Consider the following 14,729-nt stretch of genomic DNA (forward strand, 5'->3'; position numbering starts at 1 on the left):
GAGTTGCATTTCTGTGTGACTGCCGCAACAGCCATCAGGCTGTGCTGGTGTTGTCCGTGTTTAGTGCCGTCGCCAGGCCTGGCTGGGTATGTTGGGTGCTCAGTGATCGCTGCGCACTCGTGTGAGACGGCATTATCAGCACCTGAAAGCGTATGAAAAATGCTCCACTCTATCTCCGTTTGACCGTCTAGTCAAACGGTGCGCTGTACAGATTTGTGGAGCGTTCGATTGTGATAGTGTCCGTACTAATAAGTTCTTTGTAAATTCGACTCGATTCTGCAGTCACTGAAATGACGGCATAGAACTTACCCTCTCGACTGGCCGTGTTTCACTTCGTTTCTCCATCCCCTCCTGGATGCGTGAGAGGCCACACCCGCGAGGCGTCTTGTGAACACCAGCCTCTTGGAGTCTCAAGTCGCCTTTGACTTGACTTGACACACCTCCAAATGGCCGCTGTCTTCGGTGGAGGGCGATAAATCATTTCAACCTCGTTCTTGGTCAAGATTCGACTTTTTCTTTAAAGCCATACTTTCCACATATCGCAGGAAACCCTTCGATGCCAACCTCTCTGTATCAGCTTCCTCAACCGTATATATATATTGTTATTACTGTTAGCAAGAGTACAAGAATAAATTGCGAAAAAGTAAACACTTAATTGCTTTGAAGGGGTAGCTGCACTTTGGAATATAAACAAATTGTTTTACAGAAAATTAATCTTCATTGTGGTAGCATATATACAATATACAAGGTTTCCTTTAATTTACGTCTATTGTCACAATATTTTCTGTTTAATAGATTACCGGTTTCGGTCTTTAATGACCATCATCAGATGTGCAGCAAAAATGGGAAAACTATAAATACACTCGCAAACTGATACAGCTTAAGAACAATACATAGAGCATATTGAAAAGTAGTACTGACAAAATTTACATTTGTGCGCTTTAAATGTGAAGAGGCATACCTGTCTCATAAAAACAAAGTCCTAATGCACTGCAGCCATCGTGGCATAGTCAACTGTTAAATGCGGAATCAGCACCAGCATCGTCAAATACATATAAATCACATCACATGCACGAGTCATGTTGTCAGTGAAACTACTGTTTAAAACAAGCTGACGTACAGTAGCCACAAGATGTTTGTGTAGTACGTTGACCAGATGTCGCTCATGTCAGCATACACTAGTTTTCAATAATTAATTGAAATAGCGAAAATAAAAGGGAGATACAATAGTTAAAGTCTGTAATAAGCTTATAAAGTATAAAAAGTGTTACAGTAGTAAAAAGCAATAAAAAGAAGAACACGACAAAAGTAAAAAAATGGCTCTGAGCACTATGGGACTTAACATCTATGGTCATCAGTCCCCTAGAACTTAGAACTACTTAAACCTAACTAACCTAAGGACATCACACAACACCCAGCCATCACGAGGCAGAGAAAATCCCTGACCCCGCCGGGAATCGAACCCGGGAACCCGGGCGTGGGAAGCGAGAACGCTACCGCACGACCACGAGATGCGGGCACGACAAAAGTAATATTGTAAAAAAGACGGAGAGTTAAAATACAGTGGTTGACATGTGCTCTAGTGCCAATATTCTAGGCAATAACATAAGTATTAAATACCGTTGATATTGCACCGTGAGCTTAATGTCCCCATCCGACGAACGGTTCACATCACCAGTGTCAGATGTTCTCAGTTCATAAGACTATTTGGAGAGGTTTGGAATTTCAGCCAGGATATCAGCGCAGAGACTGATGAAGTGATGATCAGGGGCTTTACACCACCACATCATCCCTTTGCTGTCAGAACAAAGGGAAGGCAGGCGACAGCAAGTGGCGGACCCATGCGGCTACTTCGACTCGATAACAAGCCCAGTTAGGGCCACTGTTGTGAAAACTTCCTGGCAGATTAAAACTGTGTGCTGGACCGAGACTCGAACTCGGAACCTTTGCCTTTCGCGGGCAAGTGCTCTACGGACTGAGCTACCAGAGCACGACTCACGACCCATCCTCACAGCTTTACTTCCGCCAGTGCCTCGTCTCCTACCGTCCTGAGGACGCGTCGTGAGTCGTGCTTGGTTAGCTCAGTTGATACAGTACTTGCCCGTGAAAGGCAAAGGTGCCGAGTTCGACTCTCCGTCTGGCACACAGTTTTAATCTGCCAGGAAGTTTCATATCAGCGCACACTACGCAGCAGGGTGAAAATGTCATTCAGGGCCACTGTTGTTGCCAGAGTTGGCAGTTCTGTGTGCTAGATGTCACACTGTTGTGTCCACAACTCACTTGCAACTTAAATCGTGTATTCAATGCACTATACTACAAACGTCAAATAAGCAGACCTTTCTGAACCGCTATCATTCCTTGTATAATAGTTTTAACAATTTTTCTCTCCTCGTTCACTGCTGGCTTTGGAATGGTGTTGCAGTCTGGAATGGTGTTGCCGCTTTTTCAGCTGGTGACTATGACGCTGACCGCCACCGACACGACGGCTGTGTGCATCAGTTACGCGCTGGCGCTGCTCGCGCTCCACCCAGAGTGGCAGGACGCGGCCCGGCGGGAGCTGAAGGACGTCTTCTGCGAGGGCGACGACTACCTGCGTGCTCCCAGCCTCGCAGAGCTGGCCAGCCTCAGGGTCCTGGAGAGCATCATCAAGGTGAGCCGCCACCCACTGATCTGTGAGGTCGCAAATCGTGCAACTAGACGACGCCCACCAAGTTTCATCTGTAGACCACTGTTCTGGGATTTCAGACGATTCTTTGTTGGTGGTCGAAGCAGCTCTGGAGATCACCATGAAGGTGGAGAGGTACCCACTAACTTCCATGTGTCAGAACTGCATACAATCATCACGCTATGGGAGTATGCGCATAATGTTCTACATGTGTACCTCTATTTTGATTTGCTGTTGATGGTGGTACTAGTGCTGTATAGCACTACTGAGGTAAACAGTCAGCCAGTAATTGCTGTGTCTCACAAATACAGTCAAAAGATGTCCCATCAGAGAATGTCCCCAGGGTTTCATATGTGGACTACTGTTATTGAGACTTCACACTGAATTTGTTGATGTCGCTGGTAGTAGTGCTACAGAGCACCATGAAGTTGTTATAAGGAAGTTCTTCTTCATGTTCCATTTGGGACACACATCTCGGATTTTCTTCTTACAGAAGACTAGAGGAGAAAAACTCTGTAAACTGATCTCTGAAAAAATTTCATCTTTCCTATTCACACATACTAGCTCCCATGTCCCACAGCTACAGACACAACTCATTATGAGAGGATGCCCTCTAGGCTCCCTTTGTGACGCTGTTTTAAAACGTTAGCTTCATTGTTGATGGTGGTATAGTACTGGAGAGCACCATTGAAGTAAACTTCTAATTACTACCTGCCATGTCCCACAATTGGAGTCACTGGCCAGTGTACGACAAGATATCCCCTACGTGTTATTCTGGCATTTACATTTGCTGTTGGTGGTGGTGGTGTTGGATAGCATAATCGAGGTGCCTTAGAGGCAAGTTCTTCTTCACGTACGGTAGTAGGAGTAATCCATCGAACTACAGACCTATATCATTGACGTCGGTTTGCAGTAGGGTTTTGGAGCATATACTGTATTCAAACATGATGAATCACCTCGAGGGGAACGATCTATTGATACGTAATCAGCATGGTTTCAGAAAACATCGTTATTGTGCAACGCAGCTAGCTCTTTATTCGCACGAAGTAATGGCCGCTATCGACAGGGGATCTCAGGTTGATTCAGTATTTCTGGATTTCCGGAAGGCTTTTGACACCGTTCCTCATAAGCGACTTCTAATCAAGCTGCGGGCCTATGGGGTATCGTCTCAGTTGTGCGACTGGATTCGTGATTTCCTGTCAGGAAGGTCGCAGTTCGTAGTAATAGACGGCAAATCATTGAGTAAAACTGAAGTGATATAAGGTGTTCCACGGGGAAGCGTCCTGGGACCTCTGCTGTTCCTGATCTATATAAATGACCTGGGTGACAATCTGAGCAGTTCTCTTAGGTTGTTCGCAGATGATGCTGTAATTTACCGTATCAGTTGCAAAGCGATTTAGAAAAGATTGCTGTATGGTGTGGCAGGTGGCAGTTGTCGCTAAATAACGAAAAGTCTGAGGTGATCCACATGAGTTCCAAAAGAAATCCGTTGGAATTCGATTACTCGATAAATAGTACAATTCTCAAGGCTGTCAAATCAACTAAGTACCTGCTGTTAAAATTACGAACAACTTCAGTTGGAGGAGGAGGAGGAGGAGGAAATTAGTGTTTAACGTCCCGTCGACAACGAGGTCATTAGAGACGGAGCGCAAGCTCGGGTGAGGGAAGGATGGGGAAGGAAATCGGCCGTGCCCTTTCAAAGGAACCATCCCGGCATTTGCCTGAAGCGATTTAGGGAAATCACGGAAAACCTAAATCAGGATGGCCGGAGACGGGATTGAACCGTCGTCCTCCCGAATGCGAGACTTCAGTTGGAAAGACCACATAGATAATATTGTGGTGAAGGCGAGCCAAAGGTTGCGTTTAATTGACAGGACACTTAGAAGATGCAACAAGTCCACTGAAGAGACAGCTTACTCTACACTCGTTCGTCCTCTGTTAGAATATTGCTGCGCGGTGTGGGATCCTTACCAAGTGGGATTGACGGAGGACATCGAAAGGGTGCTAAAAAGGGCAGCTCGTTTTGTATTACCACGTAATAGGGGAGAGAGTGTGGCAGATATGATACGTGAGTTGGGATGGAAGTCATTAAAGCAAAGACGTTTTTCATCGCAGCGAGATCTATTTACGAAATTCCAGTCACCAACTTTCTCTTCCGAATGCGAAAATATTTTGTTGAGTCCAACCTACATAGGTAGGAATGATCATCAAAATAAAATAAGAGAAATCAGAGCTCGAACAGAAAGGTTTAGGTGTTCGTTTTTCCCGCGCGTTGTTCGGGAGTGGAATGGTACGGAGATAGTATGATTGTGGTTCTATGAACCCACTGCCAACCACTTACATGTGAATTGCAGAGTAATCATGTAGATGTAGATGCAGATGTAGATACTAGTTGGAACAACGATTTAAGTTTTAGTTCTTACAGCAGTTTTGCCAAGGCACTGGTCAATAACTGGAACAGGAATAGTCTGCAAAGTGGTCTCTGACAAATTTCCCGCTTGTGTTGCCTCTAGTTCCCCAAGAACACAATGTATGAGTAGCTGCCATGACCCACGGTTCCATCAGTGGACTGGTATTTTAAGACGTCAGACTTGTTGGTGATGGTGGTGGAGATGACTGCTGTAGTGCACTGCCACCCACTAGTTTCCAGGTCGCACAACTGCAGTCCCAAGGCACGCTATGCTAGGATGCGTCAATGTTTCCTTACGTGGACCACAATTTGAGGCTTCAGACTGGACTTGTTGTTGATCGTGATAGCTGTGCTGGAGAGCAACATCAAGAAGCTTTAAAAACAAGTATTTCAGTTAGGGCAACCATTTAACCCACTACTGCACGGTTTCTTCTGGAAACCGATCTTATTGAAAAAAATATTTGAGGGTAGGGTCAGATAGACAAAATACTATGTAACAGTTTGAACATTGAAATTTTGATTTATTCACTACTTTAAATTTGCTGCCAATAACAGAGACAGGGAAACAAACTCTTTCCCATTATTAAGCATCATTTTACACACCTTAAAGCCTAACTAGGTGTAATCTAAGAGGCAGAAATGCTTCACTATTTCAGTTGCTGTCGCGTGTGTTTAACTACACTCGACCTTTAGCAAAAATTATTGATTTAACTGTTTCTACCAACATTACGGTGCCTAACAAAGTCTAGCTCGATGGGGCGAGACTGTGTGTGTTGCCATATGGAAACATTACGGACATACAAGTGATATCCTTAATTATTATACATAAATTTACGGTTTGTTGCAAAATGGCAACAGCATGCAATACAGGATTAGGAATTACTCCTTAGTTTCGCCAAGGCACTGATCCATAACTCTAGTGTCTTACGGCCGGCAGGAAAGAACTAACGGTGAAGATCGAACACGCTTTATTTAACTAAAACGCCTTGTTGGCGTGCACAATTTCCAAACTGAAGAACAACAAGAAACAATATAATTCTTGTGGTGGTGGCGAAAGCTCGATAAAAGTTACAAGACAATGAAAAGAAATAATAGCAACCAAAATACTACGCTACATAGTTCCAAAGTGGCGTTACGCCCAAGAAGATACAAATTTCTACAAAAGACTACGGCGAGTGTTTACTTGGCTAGAGCTGGTGAAGGTATTGGCCAAAGCTGTCCTAGCTGTAGGTACACACTGACGGTCTGACTCTTCTGGCATGCTTATAACACCGATTCTGCGGAGCGATACACTTGGTCACATTACTTCCAATTGTTGGCTCTCCGTCAAATGGCTTTTCACGAAGTAGAACCGTGTTTATGAGGAAAGTCTGTTGATGTTTACATTCACTGGCGATGTTTTGATATGAACTCTTGAAGGGAGGTCGGCAGCCCACCTTGCTTGTATGTTGTGCGGGCCCTCTAAGTGATAAGAGGCCGCTACGACAATAACTAGAACAGAAATAGTATTCGAAGTGGTCTATGACAAATTTTACGCGAAATTCGCCTCTAGTTCCCCATGCAGACATAGTAGTTGACTGCCGTCACAAGTCGTGCCGGAAGAAGATGGCCCCTAGGTTCCACATGTGGTCCACTATTCCGAGGCTCCGTATTAGACTTTCTGTCGTCTTCGGTTGTGGCACTTTTAGAGAACACCAACAAGCTGAGCTGTTTGGTATGAGCTACGGTATTCCAAACTGCAGCGTGAGAATGTTCCCCCGCCTTCTCCTGGCTTCAAGTTTCTGTATTGTTCTGGATTTCATTCTACATTTTTTTTATGTTCTCGGTTGTGGTAGTGCTGGAAAGCACCACTGAGATGAAGAGTACCCACTATCTTCCATATTTCGCGACTGCGATCACAAAATGTACTACGAGAGCGTCCATAGAAGGTAGTCAATATTTTTGAAATTTTTATCGGATTTATTGTTGGTGATGGTGCTGGTATTGGAGAGCACCAGCAAGTTGAACTATTAGCCTGTAGCTGTCGTGTCTTGCAACTCCATTAACAAACTAAGCGCCCTAGAAGCATCTGCAATACCTAAATACGCAGATAAGGCCTAAAACTGTGACCAGATGTGTATTGGTCCACGTTTAGAATGCAAGGGAGCAGCGACTCTTCGTGGCACGTACTCAAAAACTCGCTCTGTAGGTACGTCGTGGTGCCAGGTTCATATGCAGGGGTTGCGCCCGGTAGTTAGTGTGTGTGCATAGCTGGTGGCTGCAGTGTGTGCCATCAGCTACAGACCAGTCTCGATGAGTCCGCGTCCACAGTAGTCGCAATTGGCGATGTCGGTGAGTCAACATGGGAGCACACAGGCGTCGTCTGCCGCGTCCTCAGCAACGCACGCTTAACAGAGAGCACCGGAAAACGTGGGTTTGCGCCAGCGTTGTACTCTGCCGTCACACCTGCCACACGTCGTTGCCAGTCGTGCTTTAGAGAGCGATCTTTACGTTCTGGTTTTAGGCACTGATATCCAACAACTTGTCTCCTCCCCACGATTTCACCGTCCTTCATCCACTATTCGTGGTTGCTCAAGACAGTAGCAAGCGAACGGTGGCCCGGCTTCGCCATTTCTGAGGTATTGGTTGCCTGCTGCCACGTCATAACAATCTCGCGTTTGTCGAAGTCGCTTATGTTCATTAATTACCAGGCCTGTGGCGAGTACCGTGGCTAGAGTGATTCCCCATTTGTGTCTGCTCGGCTTATATACTTTACAACACGTCTCTATGATGGGAAGTCGCATGGGTATCTCTAACGAAACTCTACCACTCAGTATGTCTGAGGTTTTCTTTTATTTTATTTTTTATTTTTTTTAAGTAATAAGTCTTCCGAATGGTTTGCTGCGGCCAGCCACGAATTCCTCTCCTGTGCCAACCTCTTCATTTCAGACCAGCAGTTGCAACCTACACCCTCAATTATTTGCTGATTCCAATCTCAGTCTTCCTCCACCGCTTTTGCTCTCTACAGCTGTCCCTAGTACCGTTCAAGTACTGAAAAGATGTCCTATCATCCAGTCCCTTCTACTTGTTGTTTTCTACATATGCTCCACAGAACCTCCTCATTCCTTACGTTATCAGTGCACCTAATCTTGAGCATTCGTCTGTAGCACCACATGTCAAATTCTTCGAAGCTCTTCTGTACCGGTTTTCCCCCAGCCTACGTTTCACTGCCATACAATACTGTGCTCCAGACGTACATTCTCAGAAATTTATTCCTCAAATTAAGCCCTATGTTTGATACCAGTAGACCTCTCTTGGCCGGAAGACTCTTTTTGCCAGTGCTCGTCTGCTTTTGATGTCCTCCTTGCTCCGCCCGTCATTGGTTATTTCCCAAGGTAGTGGAATTTCTTAAATTCATCTACTTCGTGGCCATCAATCCTGATGTGAAGTTTCTCGCTGTTCTCATTTCTGCTACTTCTCATTACTTTCGTCTTTCTTCAATTTACTCTCAGTCAATATTATGTACCGATTAGACTGTTGATTCAATTCAGAATATCACGTAATTCTTTTTCACTTTCACGCAGCGTAGCAATGTCGTCAGCGAGTAGTATCCCTTTCAGTGACACTGCTGTGAAAATTACACAAAATGCGTTTAACCGTGGATGACTATAAAATGTGGCCCCGTATAGCTGAAATGAAGACGACACAATGTACTTGTCCTTTACTCCAAGAACTCTCATTTTATTTCCCACATAGGTAAATAAAATTATTTAATCTGTTGCCATAGATTATCTGTCTTCAGCCGACTGCAGTCTGATTAAAACGAATTACACCAGACGCGTTTCTCTCCTATTTACAAAGTATCTTCTGTGGTTATTCTGTAAAATGAATATACAAGTGTATATTTTTTTATTGTTTTACGTTAAAAACAGTGTTTTCTTTATAAAGTTGGCGTGCAAGCTACTTACGTAGTTTCTTTACATAATCTGCTTCTCCTCTTGCTACCAGTGATTGGTGTTGACAGGCTTCATTCGACACCTTCCCTTGGCTGTTTTTGGCATTCTGCGCTATTCCTTGTGCTGCACTATTCACAGTTGGCTCTCTTAACTGTTTTTCGTTCTTCACTGCCAGAGTGTTTACGCCTATTCGTTTTTGGTGAGTGTTGCCAACCTATGAAACAAATTTGCGTGTGTGTGAGACAGAGAGAGAGAGAGAGAATGAAATTGTCTGGTATGTAGGTAGAGACGTGAATGGAGTGGTTTTTTTCGTAATCACTGTGCAATTCCATTCCTGTCTTTCCTCCCTATCATGCCCCCCCCCCCTTTTGCAAAAAAAAAAAAAAAAAAAAAAAAAGGGAGAGAAGAAAACACCACTCCTCTCACGTCTCTCGTCTCTACCTACATACGAGACAATTTCACACTCTCTCTCTCTCTCTCTCTCTCTCTCTCTCTCTCTCTCTCTCTCACACACACACACACACACACACACACACACACACACACACACACACACACACACACACACACACACACACACACACACACACACACACACATTCGTTTCATAGGTTGGCAACACTCACTACTAACGAATAGGTGTAAACACTCTGGCAATGAAGAACGAAAATCAGTTAAGAAAGTTAACTGTGAATAGTCCAGCACATGGAATAGCGCAGAATGCCAAAAACTGCCAAGGGAAGGTGTCGAATGAAGTCTGTCAACACCACTCATTGCTAGCAAGAGGACAAGGAGCAGTTTATGTAAAGAAACTACGTAAGTAGCTTGCACACCAACTTGATAAAGAAATCACAGTTTTTAACGTAAAACAATAAAAAAATATACACACGTGCGTATTCAGTTTACAGAAGAACCAGAGAAGATGCTTTGTAAATAGGAGAGAAACGCCTCTGGTGAAATTCTTTTTAATCAGATAGCAGGCAGCTCAAGAAAGACAACCTATAGCAACAGATGTTAACAGCTGCTGTGGAAGATGGCCACGCAAACATGAGTAAAATTATTAAAGATCAAGGGATCTTGTCTGCTTGAATAATACACAGAATTCAGTAACACAACACGTTTATTCCTAAAAACACCGGTCCAGTGGAACATAGGTCAACATGACACAATGATTATACAGGGTGAAAAGTATTTAAACTGACAAACTCTTGGCGGTTTTAGGGGACATCAAAACAAATATTTTTCCCCTAATGTCATTTTTTCCTAAGAGGATTATTTAAACCGGTGGAGGCCGTATTACGCTGTTCAGTTGTTAGGGGCCGTATTACGATCTTCAGTTGTAGGCAACTGCTGTCCACCGGTCTAATAGTGCATTGTCTCTGTTTACTAATGGAGCGATACGCTTGGAGTGGGTACACTGATATGGTTGGTGCGTACTACGTAGCCCACCACAACGGACGAGCTGCACAGCGAGTTTATCAACAACAATATCCTAATCGCCGTATCCCGCATCACATGACCTTTGATGCTGTGTACCAACGTCTGCGTGAGACCGGCTCATTTAGCAGATTGCCTGGATAGGGACGCCGTCGCACGGTAAGAACGCTGCAATTTGAGGAAGCTGTCTTGCAGCATGTGGCGCGGGATCCTTCAATGAGCACTCGTGCAATTGCACGTAACATGGGCACGAATCAGACGAATGTAAGAACAGTCCTCCGAGAGCAGGTGTTACGTCCATTTCACTTACAGCGAGTCCACAACCCGGAACCAATTGATTATCCATCCAGAGCACAGTTTTCGCTGTGGTACCTGGAACAGTGTGAAATGCATTTCCATCCTCTGTGTTGTTTACCGATGAAGCAACGTTCGGGCGTGATGGAGTCTTCAACATGCACAATTCACATGTTTGGAGTGAGGATAACCCACATTCCACAGTTATTAGCGCTCATCAAGTCCGGTTCTTCGTTAATGTGTGGGTCGGTGTTGTTGGGGATTGTTTAATTGGTCCGTATCTGCTACCTAGGCCATTGAATGGTAGGCACTATTACAGTTTTCTCGCCAGAGCATTGCCAGAATTGCTGGAAGACGTCCCGCTCGCTACAAGATAACGCATGTGGTTCCAGCATGAGGGGGCGCCGCCACATTTCAGTCGTCGTTTGCGTCGATTCCTGGACCGACGGTTCCCAGAAACGTGGATTGGCAGAGGTGGACCCGTACCATGGCCAGCTCAACCCCCAGGTATGTCCCCTCTGGACTTTTTTGTGTGGGGAGAGATGCGCAACCTTGTTTACGCAACTACTGTTGCATCAGAATAGGATCTGGTTGCCCGGATAGTAGCAGGAACAATTCAGAATCCTGGAGTTTTTTCCCGTGTCAGTCAGAACACGATCCGACGGTGTAACCTTTGTTTATGTGTCAATCAAGGCATGTTTGAAACTCTACTGTAATCGAAATTGGGTTATGTTAATGTGTCGTCTCTTGGTTATAAAAAAATGGAAAAGTGTGGGTCTGTTTAATTAATTTGCCGCCAGAGAAATATTCCTCTACCGGTTTAAATAATCCTCATAGGAAAAAATGACATTAGGGAAAAATATTTGTTTTGATGTCCCCTATAACCTCCCAGAGTTTGTCGGTTTAAATACTTTTCACCCTGTGTACTACATCATGTTCGCAAACTAAAGCATTGTGATAGATAGCGGGTTGACAAAGTTGAACCAAGGAGGGATATTTGACTTTAATTGCGACTTTGAAAAATGGATAAGGCAGTCTGACTGTGGCTAATACGAATGACGGTGATTGTGAACTGAACCGTGGAACAGACTGCCACAGTGCACTTGAATGGGACCAGAGCTGCTGCTACAGCGGGCGGAGTGCTCGCCACACGCGTGCTGAGACCTCGAGGTGTCCAGAGCGCGTCCCATCTCCGTCCCGTGCTCTCCCTGTGATCCACCTCCGCACCCAGACTGCAGGTCCAAAACCAGATCTCCTCCTCTGTCCACAAACGAGACTCAACTGCACCCCTCCACAGTTTGCGACACTATCTCTGCTCCTCACACAGTACGCAAGTCCACGGAAATCCCCAAGCGCACTTTGCGCCAAAAAGCTGAAACCGTCGACTGAGGACTCGGAAAGCCCACACGCGGCAATCTACATCTACATCAATACTCCGCAAGCCACCTGACTGTGTGTGGCGGAAGGTACCTTGAGTACCTCTATCGGTTCTCCCTTCTATTCCAGTCTCGTATCGTTCGTGGAAAGAAGGATTGTCGGTATGCTTTTGTGTGGGCTCTAATCTCTCTGGTTTTATCCTCATGGTCTCTTCGCAAGATATACGTAGGAGGGAGCAATATACTGCTTGACTCTTCGGTGAAGGTATGTTCTCGAAACTTCAACAAAAGCCCGTACCGAGCTACTGAGCTTCTCTCCTGCAGAGTCTTCCACTGGAGTTTATCATCTCCGTAACGCTTTCGCGATTACCAAATGATCCTGTAACGAAGCGCGCTACTCTCCGTTGGATCTTCTCTATCTCTTCTATCAACCCTATCTGGTACGGATCCCACAGTGCTGAGCAGTATTCAAGCAGTGGGCGAACAAGCGTACTGTAACCTACTTCCTTTGTTTTCGGATTACATTTCCTTTGGATTCTTCCAATGAATCTCAGTCTGGCATCTGCTTTACCGACGATCAACTTAATATGATCATTCCATTTTAAATCACTCCTAATGCGTACTCCGAGATAATTGATGGAACTAACTGCTTCCAGTTGCTGACCTGCTATTTTTTAGCTAGATGATAAGGGATCTATCTTTCTATGTATTCCCAGTACATTCCTTTTGTCTACATTGAGATCCAATTGTTATTCCCTGCACCATGCGTCAATTCGCTGCACACCCTCCTGCATTTCAGTACAATTTTCCATTGTTATAACCTCTCGATACACAACAGCATCATCCGGAAAAAGCTTCAGTGAACTTCCTATGTCATCCACAAGGTCATTTATGTGTATTGTGAATAGCAACTGTCCTATGACACTCCCCTGCGCAACACCTGAAATCACTCTTACTTCGGAACACTTCTCTTCATTGAGAATGACATGATGCGTGCTGTTATCTAGGAACTCTTCAAGCCAATCACACAATTGGTCTGATAGTCCATATGCTCTTACTTTGTTCATTAAACGACTCTGGGGAACTGTATCGAACGCCTTGCGGAAGTGAAGAAACACGGCGTCTATCTGGGAACCCGTGTCTATGGCCCTCTGAGTCTCGTGGACGAATAGCGCGAGCTTGGTTTCACACGACCGTCTTTTTCGATACCCATGCTGATTCCTACAGAATAGATTTCTAGTCTCCAGAAAGGTCATTATACTCGAACATAATACATCTTCCCAAATTCTACAAGTTAATGGTGCACACTCTGTGTACTGGACAGCCTCTCTCCACAAGACGGGAACAAACAGCTCCTCCAACGCCAGCACATCTCGAGGCAGTGACGACTTCTGGTGTCACAGACAACGTCCCAGTCAACGTGCTGTTGTTTTGCATTTGTGGTAAACTATGCTATCCTGTGTGTCTGTCACATAAAAACACACACAGCGTTCTCTGCGCCCCAGTGTCCTTTCGTCAGCAGTGTTTCCACAAATGTTTCCGCTGGCTTAGCTGATACCGATCCTACAGGAAGCTTCCCAGGAAACAATACGAGCATCCCTGCGGAAACGACGGAAAGCTCTTCATCTCGGCCGGGAACAATTGCCACTCTCTCCTTCTGACGTAACTAGGCGAAAGAAGTTGCAAAAACTGTTTTTTTCTCTCGCTTCGTGGACTTGCATTAGCCTTTCTGCTAGCTGTGACCAGAGACACCCACCCCTCGTGGGTCATGCCGAGTCCTCCACAGTGGCTTCTGTTGCGCTAAGGCGCTGCCCCAACTTCCCTTCACTTTCTCTATACCTGTAGCCTGCCGTATTCCCTAACCTGGCACCATTAAGCATCATCTGCCTTAGATGTTACTGTCGGACCAGAACAAGCATTCGTTTCCTCCACTTCAGATAACATCATGCATCTACCTACCATTGAATTCAGTGTTACAGCTACTGTTAATCCCCTGTAATAGTCTCACTGACCGTAGATCATGTAATTATCGGTTCGATTGAGTGAATAAAGTCGAAGAAAGGACCTTCCATCTTTCAGCTTTCCCTGAAGCTTCACCTACCTGCAACGCAGCATTCAGAATCTCGGGAGAGCAGTGTAGAAGAAGCTTTAATACACACATCAAAAAATGTTTTGCATCACCTCTGTACCGAGAATTCCGGAACCTGTACAGAAAACAACATTTCCGCTTGTTTTATTGCTCATGAAAACCACACATTGCATATTGTACCAGCATACAGCGAGACCTTCAGAGGTGGTAGTCCACATTACTGTACACACCGGTACCTCTAAGACCCAGTAGCACGTCCTCTTGAATTTATGTACGTGTGTCTTCGTCGTGGCATACTATCCACAACTTCGTCAAGGCACTGTTGGCCCAGATTGTCCCACTCCTCAAAGGCGATTCGGAGTAGATCCCTCAGAGTGGTTGTTAGTTCACGTCATCCATAAACAGCCCTTTTAAATCTATCCGAGGCATGTTCGATAGGGTTCATATCTGGAGAACATGCTGGCCACTAGTCGAGCGATGTCGTTATCCTGAAGGAAGTCATTCACATGATGCGCATGATGTG

General features: G+C 45.0%; 1 protein-coding gene across 1 annotated transcript in view; it reads left to right on the forward strand.

Annotated features, from left to right (window-relative positions):
* LOC126209943 (cytochrome P450 4g15-like) overlaps positions 1-14,729 on the forward strand; it is a 75,453-nt gene that overhangs the window by 44,523 nt on the left and 16,201 nt on the right. The window contains exon 4 of the mRNA XM_049939059.1: positions 2,450-2,650. Coding sequence (XP_049795016.1) covers positions 2,450-2,650 — 201 coding nt within the window. The remainder of the gene's footprint in view (positions 1-2,449; positions 2,651-14,729) is intronic.

This window comes from Schistocerca nitens, chromosome 10, assembly GCF_023898315.1.
Source record: "Schistocerca nitens isolate TAMUIC-IGC-003100 chromosome 10, iqSchNite1.1, whole genome shotgun sequence".
Lineage (NCBI taxonomy): Eukaryota > Metazoa > Arthropoda > Insecta > Orthoptera > Acrididae > Schistocerca > Schistocerca nitens.